The sequence below is a fragment of the Dryas octopetala genome, chromosome 3, assembly GCF_963921425.1.
Source record: "Dryas octopetala chromosome 3, drDryOcto1.1, whole genome shotgun sequence".
Taxonomy (NCBI): Eukaryota; Viridiplantae; Streptophyta; class Magnoliopsida; order Rosales; family Rosaceae; genus Dryas; species Dryas octopetala.
Genome location: NC_141368.1, coordinates 16,815,047 through 16,835,167, shown reverse-complemented (window position 1 = coordinate 16,835,167; position 20,121 = coordinate 16,815,047). Strand labels below are relative to the sequence as shown.

The 20,121-nt window shown below is 36.3% G+C and overlaps 3 protein-coding genes across 3 annotated transcripts; all 3 read right to left on the bottom strand.

Moving 5' to 3' along the window:
- Nucleotides 1–223: 223 nt before the first annotated feature.
- LOC147291419 (uncharacterized) lies at nt 224–2,090 on the bottom strand. The gene is made up of 6 exons (XM_086237928.1): nt 2,042–2,090; nt 1,768–1,941; nt 1,567–1,674; nt 1,406–1,475; nt 1,215–1,313; nt 224–669 (listed from the first exon to the last, which is right to left on the bottom strand). Exons 1-6 carry the CDS (start codon nt 2,080–2,082, stop codon nt 580–582), a joined length of 582 nt encoding a protein of 193 aa, XP_086094054.1. The 5' UTR covers nt 2,083–2,090; the 3' UTR covers nt 224–579.
- A 3,063-nt stretch (nt 2,091–5,153) lies between these two features.
- On the bottom strand, nt 5,154–8,550 carry LOC147291418 (uncharacterized). Its single transcript, XM_086235941.1, has 3 exons — nt 6,089–8,550; nt 5,888–5,993; nt 5,154–5,804 (listed from the first exon to the last, which is right to left on the bottom strand). Exons 1-3 carry the CDS (start codon nt 8,548–8,550, stop codon nt 5,154–5,156), a joined length of 3,219 nt encoding a protein of 1,072 aa, XP_086092067.1.
- A 5,674-nt stretch (nt 8,551–14,224) lies between these two features.
- LOC147291417 (hemerythrin HHE cation-binding domain protein) lies at nt 14,225–17,915 on the bottom strand. The gene is made up of 3 exons (XM_086237792.1): nt 16,977–17,915; nt 15,164–15,318; nt 14,225–14,793 (listed from the first exon to the last, which is right to left on the bottom strand). Exons 1-3 carry the CDS (start codon nt 17,563–17,565, stop codon nt 14,545–14,547), a joined length of 993 nt encoding a protein of 330 aa, XP_086093918.1. The 5' UTR covers nt 17,566–17,915; the 3' UTR covers nt 14,225–14,544.
- Between the last annotated feature and the right edge of the window lie 2,206 nt (nt 17,916–20,121).

Sequence of the window (20,121 nt, the reverse complement as noted above, 5' to 3'; positions counted from 1 at the left end):
AATGTAAGTCAGGGGCACAGACCACGCTTTTGATCGAAAAACTGTTGTATAATGTGCCTGTTTACATCACTTTTTAGAAACTCCCAATTGTCTTTGACCACAATGCAATTATGAACAAACAATGCAGAATCTGATTGATGAGATAGGTTGTTTTGGTACAACCATTAATTGATTCCCTTCATAATTAACATTCCTAATAAATTATACATTTACAAAATACCAATTCACAATAATAAAGGATTGGAATTTCTAATATAACCAAATAATATAAGATATTTAAAGGTAGTAATTGTATATATGTACCTTGCTCCCTTAACCCAATTTCATTCACAAAACCAGCCATATATGCCATAAACAAAAACCCTCCATATATACCTTTCCAAAAAACTAGGCATCAATCTAATGAATCAACCTAATTGCTGCCATATATATATCAAAATATTATCCAGCAGCTAGCCTATCAATCATCCCAAGCTAATCTAGCAAAGTAATCAATATATCATATATACCCAAAGCTAGTCTAGCTAAACATATGGCCTACGTAAAAAAGGTGTCATGCAAAAATCCAACCAGAAATGTCTACATAAACTGGCCCACGAAGTTTGCCCATTCAGCCCGGACTTCATCGATATCTTCTTGGGTATAAGTGTTGTCCTGCCTTCGTTCCCACTGAAACAAGGCAAACATGGAGTACTAATTAAAAATAAAATTCAACCAAAAATTTTATGTAACAAAGATAATGATGTAACACCACAAATAGAAAGAAGAGGATTAGTTCTAAATCTCAATGTCCCAACCTCCCTGGCCCTCTATATTTGTGATGGCATGTCACTATCCCTGCTTGCATTTCATTTGTTCATATTGTTTTTTTTTTTGGGGGGGTAAGAGGCATTTGTTAATCTATGGTCTCAATTTAAAATTCATCTATTTCTAAGACCCATTTCCCATCTTTGTTCGGTTAATTGAAAGCAGTTGAGGTTCCTGGGACTATCAAGGTGGCGCCAACAAACACTTCCAAAACTTGAGCAAGCATATTCTATTATTACATTGTGAAGCTCAAGGTCTAAACAATTTATAAGTCATTTTGACATGATATTATATAGCTCCTAAGAGTAGCAAGGGTTCAAAATGTCGAAGTAAAAGACAATTATCATATCACTGCTCATACCAAAAGCATGACCAACATAATGTCAGGTTGGCTGACTAATTCATACCTTATTCACAAAAGCTAAGCCCTCATCTTCAATTATTTCCTTCATAAAGCGCATAACAAAATAACCACACTCCTTGTCACTTGGTTGTTGAGGAATGCCCTAAATACAAATAAACATTAATTAGAATGAGCACATATATAGTTCATTTAGCAATTTGTTATTTGATGTTTAAAGCAAACAAGCCAACCTACCGCCATATTTTTCCAAATTATTGTTTTACGCCCTTGCCTATTCACTTGAGCATTGAATATTTTAATCCCGCTGTGGCATGATCGAAAAACCAAATGATTTCAACACTTTATGAGATATAGAGTGAAATTATAAACTGATGACAAAAAAATTACAGCCTTACTTGTCCACAACAGTTCTCCATTCATCACCGATCAGACGCCTTCTCATTGGGTCCATAAAATAGACAATCTCCTTCTCCGGATTGATAACCGTCAACATCCAATGATTTCTACGCATTTAAAATTCTCTTTAAATACATTACATGGCTGGAAATGTGTATTTACATTGACAATCAAAGATATTTTAACATTGAATAACTTACCCGGAATTGTAAGGGACTAAAAAAATCTTATCGTTAGAAGACGTGGCGAACCTATCTGCCAAGTGCCGTGTTCTTTCCGTTACAGTTCCACACCCTATTGCACCAGTTCGAGCAGGGTCTACGAAACCAACCATGTTTACCATCTTTGATCTCTTCACCACATTGTACAAGTACCTAAAAAATATTTAGCAAGTCAAATAGCTAGCATGATTGAATAATCTCATCTTTTTTGCTGGATATTAATATGTAAAAATCCCCTATTCATTTTTTTTACCTCATGTAAACCACAATACAGTTGGCTGATATTTCAACCATGCCACCAAATTGGGTAATATCTTCGGACAGTATGTAGGTTCTACGAGCTGCCCCAAAAACGTCCGCCTCTATTTCAAAGTTGATTGTTAATCCCTCATTCATTACATTTTGTGCATACATGCACAACAACTTCAGTGGCGTAGGCATTGCTTGCAGGTTCAACACAATTCCCTTCATCCTATCTTGCTTCTCATCTTTTGCTTTCTTCAACACAATCTTGTCCTGCCCAGCACACATCCAAAGCACATATAACATTATAAAAATTAATTGTAGGGCTGGGTTTCAATTCATTCAAACCTCAATGGAGTACTTATAATCATCAAAAATCAATATGTTGTATTAGTTGACTACTTAATTTGTACATGCAGAGAGGGGTAATGGCCAAGTATTATTATAAATTTATAATAATACTTTGAAACAAGGTTTATAGTCAAATTATTGTATGTGAATTCAAATAAGTTGGGATGAAATATATACCTTCAAAACAATTTTCTTGTCCTGCCCAGATTCCAGGTGGACACAATCAGCATCCACATCGATCTTCTGCGTGTCTTTCTTGTCCACCTGCTGTTCAGCATTCTTCTTCATTTCCTTCTCCACATTTTCTTCAATATTGTCCTCAACTTTGTTCAGAATAAGAGTCTTCTTGACTGCATTGGTGCTTGCTTTATCAGAGCCATATCCAACAGTATGAGGAGTTGATGGAGTACCGGGATTAGGGGCTAACATCTCAGGGGTTGGTCCCTCAGCCTTGGAATTCTTCCCTTCCTCTATTTCATGAATTTTCTCCATCCAATATTTTCGTTCCTCAGCTATTATCTTCTCCCGCTCCTCTTCCATGATCTGTTTGACACTATCTCTGATTGTGTCTTTTATACTCTTTCTTGGAGGGAGCCTAAAGTAAGAACTAGGCTTTACATAACCTCCCACAGCTCTAACTCGCCCCGAGTGCTCAGGGGTCCCTAATGCCATTGTTAGCACATCAGTGGTACCAGAAATAGATAATGTGCCATCAGCTACCTGTTTCTTCAAATCCTCCTGAAACAATATATGTCTTATAAATAAACAAGGACAAATAAAGTTGATTTCAAATTTAAAAAGAAGTCAACATTGTCAGATCCAACATTGGTAGGATTATAATCAATACAATATCAGTAGCTTACTTACAATTCTGGCAGCAGTCTCCGCTACCTTTGCATTTGGGATCTTCCCACTTTTATCTTCGTGTGCTTTAATCCAAAGGGATGCCCGATCAAACTCCGCATCAGGCATTGTTTTCAGCTTTAAAACAAACAAATGATTAACATGTTAATAAACTTGATTAACATCTTAATATATATATTCAACCAAGGCAGTTAAAATTCACACTAACCAGTTCATCCTCCAAACCAGCATACCCTTTACGCGATAGTCTATGACGATACTCATGCTTAGATATCCTATCCACCTGTTCGTTGTGAAGTTGCTGCAAAATAGAATATTTCCACACAGTGATGACTCTATTTACAAGTTTAAAAACAACAATTTTATAGAAATAAAACAAAAGAAAAAGCTGACATGCAGACCAGGCCAAGGATCACTTGCATGGTCATCCCAATTCAAAGTCCTGGCAGCTCACTTGCCAGGACAGAAAGGGAGGATTTAATACACATGTACAAAAACAGCTGCATTAGTTGTGAGCCAGGACAGAAAGGGAGGATTTATTACTGGTACAGTAATATGCTATCTGCATTAGTTGCACATTAATGCATATGTAGCTAACAGCTGTGAGCCTGTGACTTGAATTGTGTGGTTGTTGTGGCTGTATGTTGTGTACTTGCAGGTGCATGCATGTTTTTATGATGCACAATTTGGTTTCAATTTCTTAAACCATTTTAGAAGCCACACATTGTATTTCAAAAACTGCTATAAATATAATCTGTAACCCTATCCTACTTCAGTTACATGCATTTTCAAACAAGAAAAAATAGGCATAATTAATATCTTACCTCCCACTGATCCGAAATCCTAGAGTTCACAAAGACCTTCCAATCTGCCTTCTCAATAAATTCATACTCTTTAGGAGGGTCAATTAATAAATCAGGTTGGTCTTTGTAAGGGAGTACATATTTAGTAGTCAGTCTAGACTTGAATTCCCTCCACTTAGATGATGCAGATGCTAACACCATCTTCCTACATTCAGCAGGTAGCACAAAAGCCATCTACTTGCATAGAGAAACACACGTTACACAATTTACATCTTAATAAAACTGTAATTTTATAAAGTTTTAGTATGATAATGTACTAGTCATATAAATGTGGGACAAATGTTGCTTACCTCTACATTTTCCCAAATTTTGGCCTTTACATGATCATCCACTTTCTTCCAAGTGTCTATGATAATTGGGACCTTTGTACGTGCTAAAGTCCCAATGTAAGACTGCATCTCGGTCGCTGCCTTCCCATGTGGCTGCCCTTTTGCATTGAACTCCACCGCCTTTTTGACTTTCATTATTTTTCGCCTTACAATGCGAGGCATTGTAACCATCCCCCTCTTATTCTTTCCATTAACTGAGCTCTCGGTGGTGGCAGTGTCCTTTGTCACCTTCGATTGAGATGAAGTGGGCTCAGCTGCCTTTGATTTGGAGGTCTTCTTCTTGGAGGAAGCCACTGCCTTTGCACCCATTGAAGTGGGCTCAGCTGATTTTGATTACTGTAAAAAATAAATAAATAAATGATTGAAACCTATAGAATTTACTACTAAAGATTTAATTTTCAGTACCAAGTAAAAACTCATGAATGGCAGTGTCATAGAGATATGCTACATATCCTTCCAATTAGATTAATAGAACTAACCTTTACTTATCTGTAGTTTCTGCTAAATTTTGCAAAGAATGCAAAGAATGCAGTAAAGCACCTGCAAAACAATACCAATCATGGATTAAAAGCTTTATATAATCAGATACATGGATTAAAAGCTTTATATAACCAGAAAAACACTTAACCAAAAATCACACATTAAAAATAAACACACAGTCATGGCTCAAGCAAAACAAAAAAACCAGTTACCTTAGATAAATGCCCTTTTGATACTACTGATCAATCCATATACCCTCACCATCAGGTCTAATGCAATTTGTAGGATTTTCACTAACAATGTCATCAAATGTCTCAATGGATGGAAGATCTCTGGTAAAAGGTTCATGATCCACTATAATATCCCCTAACTCATCATCATAATCGCAATCATTGTAATTTCTATCTTGGGTTGATAGAACAACAGACCATGCAGCATCTGCAGGGTCTTCCACGTAAAAGACTTGTTTGACTTGGCTAGCCAAAACAAATTGATCATGCTTGAAACCTATCCTACTAAGATTGACCAAAGTAAAGCCTAGATCATCTATTTTAATTCCATTTGTATTCTCAACCCAATCGCACTTAAAGATAGGAATTCTAAACTTGAAGTAGTCAAGTTCCCATATTTCTTGAATCACCCCATAGAAACACATATCTGTGATTATGGGGTTTTTATCTTTCGCACTAGAAATTTGCATTGTATCACCAACCCAACACACGCCACTGTTTTGAACAGCCCGAACTGCATCACGAGTCTTAGTATTAAAATGAACCCCATTAATGGAATAAGCATTAAATTTCGGGACTTCCATGCATGGCCCATCAGCGAGCCAACTCAGCGTGTCTGGTATGTCATTAGTTTCACAATTGAGGTCAGATTTAACCTGCAAGGATAAACACTCATTTACATACAAGCTAGGAATTACTTATATAGCTTAGTGCATCCTTTTAAGAAACTAACACTTACTCGATTCTTTAACCAAAGAATGAAAGTGCGATTGTGCTTATCTTGCAGCCACTTTTCATTTTTTTTGAACCTAGGATGTGTAGCCTTCAAATAGCTCATATGCTCACTACAAAAAATGTTAGAATCCTCAATTAATATTGACAGTTGTGCTACTCAAAGACTTAATTAATGAACATGAAAATGAAGTCAGATTTCCCTTACGCGATATAAGGTGTCACTTCCTTTGTATTCTCTAATACAAACAGATGGGCTTGGTCCAAAAGCTCACGATCAACCCTATGTATAGAAGCACCGGATAAGGGCTTACATTCCTTAGAAGATCCCTGATTGTGTCTTGATGGGATTCCAACAGTACTGCCACGAGAAAGATGTTCAAAGCAAAATTCCAAAGCTTCTTCAGCAATATAACACTCGGCAATGCAACCCTCGGGTCGATACCGATTCCGAACATACCCCTTTAGCACTTTCATATACCGTTCAAACGGATACATCCACCTAAAGTAAACTGGTCCACATAACTGAACTTCTCTAATAAGATGCACCGTTAAATGAACCATAATATCAAAAAATGATGGTGGAAAATACTTCTCGAGCAAACAAAGTGTAACCACTAGATCTTCCTGCGTCTTATCTAGTATAGAAGTATCCACCACTTTACTACATATAGCATTGAAGAAGAAACAAAATCTGATTATAGCATATCTCACAGGCTTCTCCAAAACTGAACGGATGGCCACGGGTAGTAATTGTTGCATGAAGGCATGACAATCATGTGACTTAAGGCCAACAAGTCTTAAATCCTCCATTGATACCAGACTCCTAACATTTGAAGAATACTGCTGAGGGACTTTCATACCAAAAAAAGAATTGCATACGGTTCTCTTCTCTTCCCTCGAAAGATTCCAACTAGCTGCAGGCAAATGAGTTCTTTTTTCTCCAACAATAGGTGCTAATTCAGTACGTACCCCCATGTCCAGGAGATCTAAACGAGCTGCAAGCCCATCTTTTGTTTTGGTAGGAATGTTCAACAATGTACCGATAATACTATCGCATACATTTTTCTCAATGTGCATAACATCGAGAATATGCCGAACATGAAGAGATTTCCAATATTCGAGTTGGAAAAAGATTGACTTCTTTTTCCAACACGCTCTTGTATCACCCTCCACCCGGTTACGGGGCCACTTTTTCTTCCCAAAAGGTAAGAAATTAAGGCTTTCCACCTTTGCCAATACTTCTTCCCCACTTAATGGCACAGGAGGTGGAGAAAATTCTTGACAATTATTAAATGCAGCCTTTTGCTTTCGATAAGGATGATGTCGTGCTAAGAATCTTCGATGGCCTATGTATGAGCATTTATTACCATGAACCAACCTGTGGGGTTTTGTGTGTTCTCCACATACTGGACATGCATTATATCCTTTTACCACACATCCAGATAAGTTACCATAGGCTGGAAAATCGTTTATTGTCCATAAAAGTACAGCTTTTAGAGTGAAATACTCTCCTTTGTATGCATCATACACTTCTGCAACTCCCTGCCATAGCCTTTTTAAATCATCAATCAAAGGTGCTAGGTAAACGTCTATATCATTTCCAGGTTGTTTAGGACCAGAAATTAATAGACTCATCATCATGAACTTTCTTTTCATACACAACCATGGTGGAAGGTTATAAGTGACAAGTAGAACAGGCCAGCAACTGTATCTACTACTTAAAGAGCTATGGGGATTGAAACCATCAGCTGCAAGTGCGAGTCTTAGGTTTCTAGGATCTTCAGCAAATTCAGGCCACTTATAGTCCACTAACTTCCAAGACGGGGAATCTGCAGGATGCCGCATCTTACCATCATTCACTCTTCCATGAACATGCCAAGTCAAACTCTCAGATGTTTTACTAGACTGAAACATCCTTTTAAACCTTGGGATAATTGGAAAGTACCACAACACCTTTGCGGGCACTCCCTCCTTAACAGTTGAATCCTTACTTAACTTCCACCTTGACACAGTACAATTGGGGCAATTAACCTCATCAGCATACTCATTCCTATACAAAATGCAGTCATTAGGGCATGCATGTATTTTCTCATAGTCCATACCTAATGCACACAAAGTCTTCTTAGCCTCATACATAGACGTGGGTATTTTATTACCTGATGGAAGAAAATCCCCAAAGGCAATCAAGAAGTCAGTGAAACTCGCATCACTCAATCCATGCTTTGCTTTCAAATTGTACAATCTTACAAGTGCTCCCAACTTGGTGAATTTATCACAACCAGGATATAAAGGTTCATCGCCATCCCCAACCGAATTAATGAAATCGTTACAATCATTTGAACATTCTTCCTCTTCATTATCTACCATATCCACTGTTTCGGAAACAAAATTAGTATCTTGTTCCTCCACACATCTACCTACATTCGCAAATCTACTTGAAACTTCTCCATGCCATATCCAAGTTTGGTAACTTTGGTCAACCCCATTTAAATAGAGATGATCCCTTATAACTCCAATCCCAAATTGTCTCATATTTCCACATTTTTGGCAAGGGCAATGAATGAGGTTTGGGTTTCTAGCATGCTGTAATGCAAAATTGAAGAATTCTTGAATCCCTAACTCATATGCCCTTGATCTCCTATCCGCATACATCCATGACTTATCCATCTTTCACCAAAAACAAACATATCATTTATAAAATCATACCAAATATTGACTCTATTGAAACAAAACAAAAAGAAATTAACACAAACTAAACATAACCACTATACCAGAACCCATAAACCTTGTACCTTTAACACACATATTTTTGGGTATTGGAGGGGCAGCAGCTATATATGCACTTCAATACAAAATTTCAAACTCCTAACTATTATTCCCATCAAATTCAAGTATGTTTTCTATAATGTGTAACAAAAGTAATGTGAATAGCATCAAGAAATCAACACAATCCCTACAATAGTCTAAAAATAAAACTGTACCAAACAAAGTAGTTATTCAACATGCAAGTACCAAGCTCAAACAAAGTAGTGAGTAATCCTAAACTATACCTAACTACATGCCAGAACCAACAAAACAGGGAAAACAAAAAAAAACCAAACAAGAAAAATAAAATGAAAACCAGCCTGATGAACTCACCTTTCCAATCCAATCAGTGCGCAGCCTATATTCACAATCCCCAAGCTCACTAAGCAATTCACCTCTTCAACTAATGCTGTCATATATAGGAAATTAATTATACAAGTTATCAAGATCTAAACAAAGCACAAAACCAAGCAGGAAAAAAACCCCGATATTTGGTGCTTTTCTAACCACAAAACAGAAGTGCACACCCTAACCCAAATTTGGGGCTTTTATTTAGAGAGGAAAAGACCCGTTCGAAATCTGATTTTTCATACCCATATTGAAATCTGTTTTTATTTAACAAATTTCATACCCTAACCCAAATTTACCTGAGTGATAGGCGAAGATGATGAACGGGAGTGCTTCTTTGGTCGATTAGTGTTGAAATTAGGGCACACAAATGGGCGACAAGGAAGGAGCTAGGAGGAGAAAGATGGCAGAAGTATTGAAGATTGAGCGATGAGTGAAACTTGGGCGATGAGTGAAGATTGAGCGACGAGTGCTTCTTCAGTCCCAGTGATGAGTGAAGATTGAGCGATGAGTGTACGAATTGGGCTGCAGTGAAGATTGAGGATGCAGTTGAAGTGTTCAATGGCGCTGAGTGCTTCTTCAGTCCCAGTGCATGCTTCTCGAATGGGGGCTAAGTGTTCTGTCTGAAGTCAAGAGGGTTTGACCCAAAAAGACTTAAGGCGCCAAAAGGGTTTCATTAAAGCGGGCGTGCGCTTTGACAATACAAAGACCCGCAAATTTTTAATTTTTGTGTAACTTGCCCTACACAACGGATTTTCCTAAAACTATTGTTTTTAATAATTTAGAAAAATCTATCCAACCAAATAGCATTGGATATGATACCATTATATAACGGTTTCTTAATACCCGTTGTGTATTAAATTAAGATAACGGATAAAATACTAACCGTTGTCTATTGACTGTTGTCTATTTATATAATTGTAGTGGTGCTGACATTATATACCTCATATGATAGGTAGCAAAAGTTGTTTGTAATAAAAAAATACGTTGATGACCATAAATGTTCCCCACCACTATACAATCAGTATGCAAATGCCATATGGATATCTTGGAGATATGAGGATGAGTTTAGAACTAACCCTAAATGGGATGCAATTGCATTCCAAAAGCAAGTCCATAAGTAGTTCAACGTAACAGTGACTAGATCCCAGTGCTACAAAGCAAGAAACCTGGTAATGAAAGAGATAAATGGTCAAATTGATGAACAGTATGCCAAGTTATGGGATTACTTGGAAACCCTTCAACAGACAAATGAGAACACAATTGTTAAGGTAAAAGAAGACTTAGAGGGTAATTCTCCAAGGTTCAAAAGATGTTATATTTGTTTTGCTGCTTGCAAGAGGGGATATATGAATGTTTTATTAAGAGGCATTACAAGGGACAACTGCTTAGTGCTATTGAGGTAGATATTAACAATGACATGTTCCTAATAGCTTTTGCAGTTGTGGAGATTGAAAACAAATCTTCATGAAGCTGGTTTCTGAATATACTAATTGATGACTTAAGGATAGAAAACTCATGCGGTCAGGTGATTATCTCAGACAAACAGAAGGGTTTAATGGATTCCATCAAAGAACTAGTAAAACTAAGAAAGAAGTGTGGCAAAGAAGGCCATAACATAAGAACTTGTGGCAAGGAAAAGAGGCCAAAGCAGGTGACTATCCACTTATGGAAGTATGTTGTTATTTTATTTGGTCAAATTTATATAAGATAACTAGTAATCACTTGATACTCATGCAGATCACTAAAACTAGGAAAGTAAGAGGAGATGGTCATGTGCAACCCAAGAAGCCGAGGATGAAACAAAGGCCTGACACCCTACCAAGGAGGATGAATGCGAGCAGCATACCAGTGTCTTCAAGTCAGCTTACCACCTCAGTGAATCATGATACCTGCAACAAGTCCATGTCCCAGCCTCCATCCAATAAATTTGTAGAAACTAGGAGGCTTAAGTCCCCTGCTAAAAGGAGGACAACTGCCCAAACAAGACAGGGCTTAATGCAGCTTCCATTTGCTTCTATGGCTGCAGCACAAGTTGGCAAGCTGAAAAAGAAATCTTCTACCAAGAAGAGGCAGCCATGGAGGTTTTGATATTGAGCTGGAATTGAAGTTAGTCTGGAGATGAAAGGAACTTTTTTGCAGATGAAATTCAATTTTTTCCAAGTTGGAATTGAATGGTCTGGAATTGAAGAAGCTGTATTTTGAAGTAGGCACAGTTTTTGGGTGACTTGTGATTATGTTATTGAATTATGTGGTTTAGGACACGGATGACATATATGCACTCATGGGTGATGAATTTGACTCTGTTTTTGTGGCCCAGACTTTTTTGTATGGCTTATTGTTGTCATGGAGAACATGGAACTTATGTATGGTTATTGTTTGTGAAACAAGGAGTTTACTTGTTATTTATGTCACTTTAGTTGAATTATGACATTTATTGAGTTAATTGTGCAAACTGTTATTTTGTTAATGGTTTTTTATCACATATAGTTCCTCAACTTTCACCAAAACATCAATTTGATTCCTAAAGTGCATTTTCACTCAATGTCATCATTCATCTTTGTCACCAAACATCAATTTGGTCCCAAGACACACTTTGAAAATTCACCAAATACAGCTCAGGATATGAAAAAATTCTTTGAAAATTCCTATGGACTCATCTTGACTATTACTATTTTTATATGGGGTTAAATTATTAAATTGACGTTTGGTATTTTCTAAAAAATTTGGGGAATTAGTTTGGCAATTCCAAACTTTCTGGAAAATAAATTTGATAATTTGACCCTATATAAAAATAGTAGTAGTCAAGACGAGTTCGTAGAAATTTTTGGAGAATTTTTTCGTATCCCAAGGTATTTTTGGTGAATTTTCAAAGTGTGTCTAGGGTTCAAATTGATGTTCGATAACAAAGATGAATGATGAAATTGATTGAAAATGCACTTGAGGGACCAATTTGATGTTTGAGTGAAAGTAGAGGGATTATTGGTGATAAAAAAGCCTTTGTTGAATTAGGTTATTAATTTGGCCATTTTTTTATCTTTATATGAATTTTGGCATCATGGTGGTATTCCCAAATCATTTTATTTGCAAAAATCAAAGTGTAAAACAAGGTATCCACCATTGTATCATTCAAATTCACATAAGGACTATATACCAAAATATCAAAGTTCAATAACACTATAAGAAAATAGGGGTTTAGCAATGATTGAAAGTTGTTATCTAAAGCTAGAAATTCTTTGCCTAAAATATAGACAACTAATTTTTGCCATTGCCAGGGTTGTTGTCCTAGGACCCTTGCCGATAACTATAGGCAACGATTTTGACAGTCATTGCGAAATTGGCAACGAATCCTTTGTTGCCCTTTGTGGCTTGGAAATCCAAATTTGTGGAGCTTTGCACAATGATTTCCGAGTTGCCAATTATATTGTGCAACACCATTTCCGTTGCCTTATTATTTTATAGGCAACGACTTCGTTGTTGCCAGATTTTTTTTTGTAATAATCCATGTCTTTGCCTTTATTAATAGGCAACGACGACTGCATTGCCTATTCAATCCATAGGCAATGACTTTGCTGCTGCTCAAACTTGCAATATGCAAGAATCATGGCATTGCCTAATTAATCTTCTTACCTTGTAGCAGCTATTGAACCTCCTTCTGGGGTTCAAATCAGTCCAAGATGTTCTTCTCTGGATGGTTATTCCACAGTGACAGTACATCATGCTTGTTGGATCCATTGGCACCGAGTATGCTCACGCTAATGTAACCTCTGTTCCCTAAACCATAACCTTTATTCTTCCCTCAAGATTGTTGTCTGTAATGGTTTTGATCAAAAAAGAGTATGTATAGACTTAGGTTAGGGTTTGATCTGTAACAGGGGTTTAATAATGGAGGGAAAATGCAGGTGGAGGGCGAAAAATCGAGTTGGGGGTTGGGTAGAGGGTTTGATTATATTTCGCACCAAAAAGACAAAATTGCCCTTAAAAGTTGATCACGTGCAAGTCATGTGATCAGCTTTTAACAGATCTGTTGACAAACTTGACGGAAGACCTTGATTGAAACTAACCGTTAGATATAGTCTTTAATTGGAACAATTTGAAATTTGCATCCTTAACTGCAAAACATGGTATAGTTATAGTCATTTCGCTAAAATTTCCCAAACTTTTTTTTTGTCGGGACCAAGATTAAAACTTTTAACTTTTTATTTCCTCCTCTTTTCTTTTACCACAACCCCAAAATTCACTTTCCCTATCATCTGTTCTGAAACCCATAAAACCCATAGTTTTTACATTGAACCACCCAAGGTCTCAACCAAACCCAAAATCTCTAGAGAAAGCATTATACTATGTCTTAACATATTTAAAGATAAAAAATGTTCTAAAACTAATTGGTTAGTAAGTTAATACAAAGTTAACTACCCTATTGGGCTCACTGCACAATGTAATCTCAAAATATGAACCGTTTATTTTTTAGGCCCTACTTCAAAGATCATTCCTGTAAAAACTCTCCAAAATCGGAAGTCATTTAGCCATTTGATTATGATAACAACTATTTCTATGCTTTTATCGAAAATACTGATCGTCTATTTATTTTATCTCAATTAGATGACTACATGATTTTCAATTTAGTTGATTTTTTGAAATGATTATCTTTGAAGTAGAGCTTAAATAATTGATGGTTTGGATTATGAGATTAGTTATGTAGTGGACCCAAAAACATGGTTAATTTCATATTAACTTGCTAACTGGTTAGCTTTAGAGCACTCATCTTTAAAGATTAAGTCATATATACATTTGTTTGGCAACCCTAAAGATGTAATTGGGTCACATAATTTGGTTCAAGAATAAGTCATATGTTTCTTCGGTGTCAGGGAAAAAAAAAAGATAGTAAGGGTAGAACAAAGAACAATATGGCAGAAAAACATGGAAAATAGGTTAGGCCGATTGAGGTGATTAGAAAATTCTAAGATACTTGGGATGGATTAATGGTCCTTACCAAGTAACTTCTTTTGTGATTTTGCAATAGCGATGTGATACCTAAAATCAAGTAATGGGTACATTATATTTTAGTACCTCACATTTTAGGTTGTTTTAACTTGGTACAACAATTTCAAAAATAAAAATTAACAAATTACAAAAAGTTTTATTTTTTGATATTATTAAAAATAATAAAACTCTATAAAGTGCTTAATAACTTCGAATTATTAAAAACTTTGAATAATAATACTCTGTTACACTATGAGTTTCATGTGATCCATTCCTATGTACTGTCTCACATTTGCAAGAACTCTGGCAAACATGCATGAAGTCAATGCTCCACTACAATTAACAATCAAGTTCATCTATTTTTGCCCAGTATGTGTCAAAAAACAAAAAACAATTATGCCTAGCATACCATTCCCTTACTTTTCAGGTGAACTAGGTCCATGTAGTTGCTAACATATGAAACGCAGCCACTCATGTCTGCATATTAAAATCGATTAGCATAGCGGCCAACAATACTAGATGTTACTAAATCATTTGAAGCATAGAAGTTGTTTGTTCTTTGTTGCTGCACATGGAGATCAAGTCCAAGTACTGCATGGCTTCATGAGGGAGTAGCCCTTCAAGAAGAAAATTGAACAAATGTGAGTGTGATTGCTGCATCACATCCAAACACTCGTCTAATACTCTCTGCTGCCGCTCTTCGCTCAGCTCAACTGCCTCCATATACGGTAATACTTCTCTCTCCTCCTCCGAAAAGTGTTGTTTATAATGCTCCTGTTAGTAAACCCAAACATTAATCCAAGTTAATTTAGTCTCGTACCAATAACACTAGAGTATCTGTAGAGTAAATCTTAAAACTGCACTACAAAACAGGTATCTTAGGAGTATTATGATGCATCATGATCAGAAATGTAGAATGCCTTATTTCCCTAGTGTTTTTCTTCCCTAATGGAATCTTGCACTCAAATGGCATATATATATATATAGCGTGCCTATTGAATATCGATCCCAAAATTTTAAACTATCAGGTGGAGAGATTCAATGAGTAGTTCTGGGCTTATCATACACTTAACTAGCTCATCTTAGGTATGACTAATGCTCAAGAGTGTCACTGTCATTGTGCATAAATAGACAAGAAGGTCACCTGTAGTGCTTTAAGGCGCTTAGAAAAGTTGGAAAGAGCTTCTTGGTAGGCAGGACTGCCATTGTCTAGAACCCCAACGGATTTGATGTCTTCTTTGATGCCATTCATGATGGGTAGGTCCCTTGCATGTTCCTCATTTGCAGCTTTACATATTCCTGCATCAACACATAATCATCATTGTCATTCTTAATTGCATATACACTGTCAACTCTTCAGCAGAGGCAGAGGCAGAGGGAGAGGGGGACCCCTGATCCTCCAACCCTCTCTTAATTCCTTTACCGTATCTAACTTTTTTGGTTTTCATATTTGGATGAAATTGTGGTGAATTTTCCTGAAGAACAAAGGAGAAGAAGCTGTAAGTTGAACAAGAGCAGTTGCCACTGCTTCATGAATAACCGGATCCGATCAACCAGTGTAGCCAAGTTTTTATTACTTTGAAATTTGAATCAAGCAACTTTTCTATTACTTTGAATCAAGCAACTTATTCCCCCCAAAGGACCCTTTTTCATCCTCACCAACATATCAAACAAATGATTAAAGTTGTTATATTTTAATTCTATTAAAACTTAAAAAAAAAAAAAAATTTAATCTACAAATTGATCTAGCAGTTTATGTTATTTTCTGTGTGAATCACACATTCACACTACTCAACTATTAGGGCCCAGTTGTTACACAGAACTAGGAGGGCAACTGGTCTTAAATAGATAGGACGCTATCCTACGTTTGGTGTCACCCGGTGCTAGTTTTGGAGGCGACTCCATTAACTGATTCTATATATTTAAATCACCTCCTTAGCTTTTCCAATATAACACTGTGCTTGAGTATTTCTTAAAAATAAGAATAGGGTCGCTGCGGTCAAAGGCGAGCAAGGCACTTGTTTTGAGCCTCCTCGTCTTAGATAAGTTGATGAAATATGGTATTTTGATATATATAATATGTTATTATTTACTTTATAATCAATTTTTATAACTATTATATAAAAGTCTGATTACAAACAACTAACAAATTAAGAAGATCTCATCTATAATTTTTGTCTTAGCGCCTCATTTGTATTGGACCGGCCCTAAATATGAACCTCCTAAAATAAGAACATCACCATCTTTATTCTCTCTAAATAAGAATGTAAGTATATAACCCTATATTTGATTTCAATTTCATAACATCTTGTACCAAGTCACTTTCCATTGCCATGCATTCTTTCACTCTTCCAACAATTTCACTACCTTCTTAATTTTAGCTGTAGTAATTTTAAGGTTTTTATTTCATTTTACTTGGAATGTTGATTAGGAACTCCTTATATGTGATTTCAATTCATTGGAACATTTTTATATATGTTCCTAGTTAATCAATATATTAAGTGTTAACAAAGGTCGATTTTTATTTCTGGTGTTAGTGTGTTACATAGGGCCAAAAGCCCAACAAATGAAACTTAAACATAAGCAAATCTGGGCCTAAAGATTCGGCTACAATTTGTAAATAATTTTTTTTATTTAATAAAAGAGTGATGGGGAAAGCATGTGATAAATTATAGGGTTGTGTTGCATATCTTGGCAATGTGCCTCCTTTTTTTTTTTATTAGAGGGGAGGGGAGAGTTTTTGACCAACTAGGTCAACCCCAATTCACACATCTCTTATCTTAAAAAACAAATAAAAGGAAATAAAATCTCAAATAAAATTTAGATAGCAAGAATTATTCTCCAAACATAGCAAAACTGATTGGTCAAATCCCAAAACGATTTATTAATTTTTGTATGATAATTCTGAGTTTTTATAGGGTGTATTGCAGATCAGCATAACAAAAGGTAGAGCCTACCTGGATCAGCGAAGTTCAAGATTGGGAAGAGCACCCTCTCCTCCATCTGCGCGTGTTCCAACATCACCTCCAACAGCTGCGAGTAGCTCCTCGCCAACTTCCTCACCTCCATCCGAGGACTCCCCACCGTCGGATCAAAAACCCCTTTCTTCCCTCCCCCTCCTCTGCCACGTGTCCCTAGATCCACCACCCACCTGACCAGCCTCTCCATGTGCCACGTGATGGTCTTATGCTGCAGCTCCGTAAGCTTCACCACCGCCTCCCAAAACGACAGCGCTTCCTCATCGTCGTCGTCGTCGCGAAATCCGCGACTACGTAGTGGCGGGTGAGGGAACCGGGACTCTATGTACTGCAAGAGAGCATTACGGGGCCCCGAGACCCGGTCCGACCCGATTTCGATGATTGGGTATTCGGAGTCGGATCCGAGGAAGCGGAGAGAGACGGGCTTGTGCCGGAGGGCGAAGCGGATGTAGGCGGTGAGGGGGCTGGTGGGGGAGCCGTACAATCGGACGGCTGTGGGGGCGGGTTGGTGGTCGTGCGGGACAATCTCGACCGTGGATCTCTTGGACTTGCCGAAACATATCCCCATTATGATGAAACAAAGAGAGTGTAGTAGTGAGAAAAATGAGATGGAACAAGTTTGTTGGTGAAGGTTATAAGAAAGTGGTGGTGGACCTGGTGCTGCTCATCTTCAAAAGGGAACTTAATTTGCTTGTTGTGCAAGGGAGAGAGAGAGAGAGAGAGAGAGAGAGAGAGAGAGAGATTTTAATTAGCTTCTTTTATGGAGTGATGGAGTGATGAGAGAGCAAAATGTAATGCATGAGTGCAGCGGTTGGTGTTGTTGGAATATGGGTACGCTCCTCGAGTCCGCTCCTAATCATCATCATAACGATTAACGACCAACAACTCCGTCTGTTTCTTTGCTCGTCTTTCTCTGTCTCTCTGTTAAATTTCTCTCTTTTTGGATTAAGTTTCGCTCTTCTAATTTATATACATGAAAAATTAGAGCCGTTGGAATATTTGTATTTAATTTAAGAAGATTGCAATCCAATAGTGCCCAAGTTCAATGCGCATCTTATGTGCAACATTTTTATACTTTTATAAGAGAATTGCTCCTATTGTTAAACTCAATCTTAAGTGATTGAAGTTGATACCAAATAAGTTGCTTTTTTATATATGGTAATACGTTATTTGTTAGAAACAAATGAGATTTGTAAATGTGAATTGCCACCTTTGGTATATATTCAAAATTTGAGATTTATTTTGTTATCTCATATTTATACTAGACAGTCAAAAATTTTAACAAACAAAAATTAGTATAGTCGAATAATTTTTTTTATTAACCTTCAAAACTAAATTACCACTGAAATGCAGTAAAATTTTATAAAGCTAGTTTAAAAGTGGTAAAGTTAGCTTTTTTTTTTTTTTTTACACTTGTTAAGAAAATAAGTGAGGTAGAAAGATAGTCGAACTCTAAATTCTTTTTTTGCCCACTGAACTCTAAATTCTAAAGTAGTATAAACCCTCACAATTGACAAAGCAGCTTATATGGTCTAGAATGCACATAATGCCTTATATATGTATGCATATATTAACAACCATGACAATGCGCATAAGCTTTTTGATGATGCCCACATCAATCTTGAGTTAAAAGTCCTTCCCTAGTTGTCTTGTGCACCATTTGGCTCAATGGGAGCAACTTGTTGCTGAGGTTTGGGGTCCTTCCGTGTTGAATGGGTGCGATGAGAGGTTGGCGTGGGAAATTAAAATGGTGGAGTAAACTTAGGCCATATTTGGTATGATGGTATCTATTAAAAAAATGTTTTTAGTTTTCTACTTCCTTATTTCATACATATATAAATACTATAGATCAAAAAAAAAAAAACAATCATGAAATTTTAAGTACTCAAGACGAAGTATAAAATTGGGATCATTGTTTCTCCAAATACTCATAAAAATAGTTATATTATGTAATGAATAGGTTCATTGACTTTAAGTACCAAATTGAAATGTTTTTTCATTCTAACTATCAAAACGTTTATGTCAAGTCACTTTAGATACTAAATTTCAGTTTAAGTATCAACTTTAAAAAACATGATTATACTGAGCTGTAACTGTCTAACAGTCATAACTTTTTTATTGATTTATTATTTTTTTAATATTTGCAAGGTTTAAACTTTAATGTTTAGTCTCTGGGTTATAGAGTTTCATCCCCCAAGTCTAAATTAAAAGCATTAAACTCTTAAATTTTGAATTTTTATGAATTTGGAACGATCACAGTTGTGACTGTTCGACAGTCACAATTGTATAACAAACTGATTTGTGACTTAATTCAAAATGTCTTACTCAAGTTTAGTACTTAAACTAAAAAAAATTAGTGTCTTACTGTCTTACTAAAAAACTATTGATATTTGGTATTTAATTCTAATTTTCTTATAATGAATTTGTAAAAAATTTGAGATTTTTAAATATCCTTAAAACTAGCTCTCAATATCCCAAACCCATGTTCCGACATTGGTTGAGTCGTGGGCTCAAAATAAGAAATTGGTGAGTTGGCAGTATTAAAAAGCAAATGAGCAAAGGTCAAAAAGGACTTGGCAGAGGGTGACATCCATCCATAATCCGCTGAGGTGTGGGCTCAGAAGAATAAATTGGTGACCCAAAAGGAGGAGGAACCCATGTGGCCACAACGCTCTCATATTCAATGGATCCAAGAAGGTAATAGAAATAAGAGATTTTTCCATGAAAAAAACTGAGCAGAGAAATGAAGAAAAACTAAGCATGGAGTGTGGAGGATTGATTCTGCTGGGGTGTAGGAGGCTTTCATTTCATAGATTATTTCCAAGTTATCCCTTTGTCTCATAATTCAGACCGTTTTATTTTTAAATCCCCATTTACAAACAATACCTACAAGAAAATTAGCAAAATCATAAATTGTTTTGAATATTTGGTTATCATCTTGTTCATTTTAGTAAGAAATCATTGTAGTCTATTTATTTGATCATAACTAAATGACTAAATAATTTCTAATTGAAGTAGATGCTTTATATAATTAGGTCCACATTTGATTCCTTTCATAGGATAGCATTTCTAATTTTTATTCCCTCAAGTAACAAAATCGGTAAACAATTTTCAAGCTAGCTGG

What these genes read in the sequence shown, in the direction of transcription:
- LOC147291419 (XM_086237928.1), bottom strand. Translation starts at nt 2,082, where the DNA reads ATGGTTGAAATATCAGCCAACTGTATTGTGGTTTACATGAG. An exon ending in TGTATTGTGGTTTACATGAG is followed by an intron (nt 1,942 to 2,041) that starts GTAAAAAAAATG and finishes AATATTTTTTAG; the next exon opens with GTACTTGTACAATGTGGTGA. An exon ending in GCTTAGCTTTTGTGAATAAG is followed by an intron (nt 670 to 1,214) that starts GTATGAATTAGT and finishes GCCTTGTTTCAG; the next exon opens with TGGGAACGAAGGCAGGACAA.
- LOC147291418 (XM_086235941.1), bottom strand. Translation starts at nt 8,550, where the DNA reads ATGGATAAGTCATGGATGTATGCGGATAGGAGATCAAGGGCATATGAG. An exon ending in GAAGTGACACCTTATATCGC is followed by an intron (nt 5,994 to 6,088) that starts GTAAGGGAAATC and finishes CATTTTTTGTAG; the next exon opens with TGAGCATATGAGCTATTTGA. An exon ending in TTCTTTGGTTAAAGAATCGA is followed by an intron (nt 5,805 to 5,887) that starts GTAAGTGTTAGT and finishes TTATCCTTGCAG; the next exon opens with GTTAAATCTGACCTCAATTG.
- LOC147291417 (XM_086237792.1), bottom strand. Translation starts at nt 17,565, where the DNA reads ATGGGGATATGTTTCGGCAAGTCCAAGAGATCCACGGTCGAGATTGTC. An exon ending in CTTGAACTTCGCTGATCCAG is followed by an intron (nt 15,319 to 16,976) that starts GTAGGCTCTACC and finishes GTGTTGATGCAG; the next exon opens with GAATATGTAAAGCTGCAAAT. An exon ending in AGCGCCTTAAAGCACTACAG is followed by an intron (nt 14,794 to 15,163) that starts GTGACCTTCTTG and finishes GTTTACTAACAG; the next exon opens with GAGCATTATAAACAACACTT.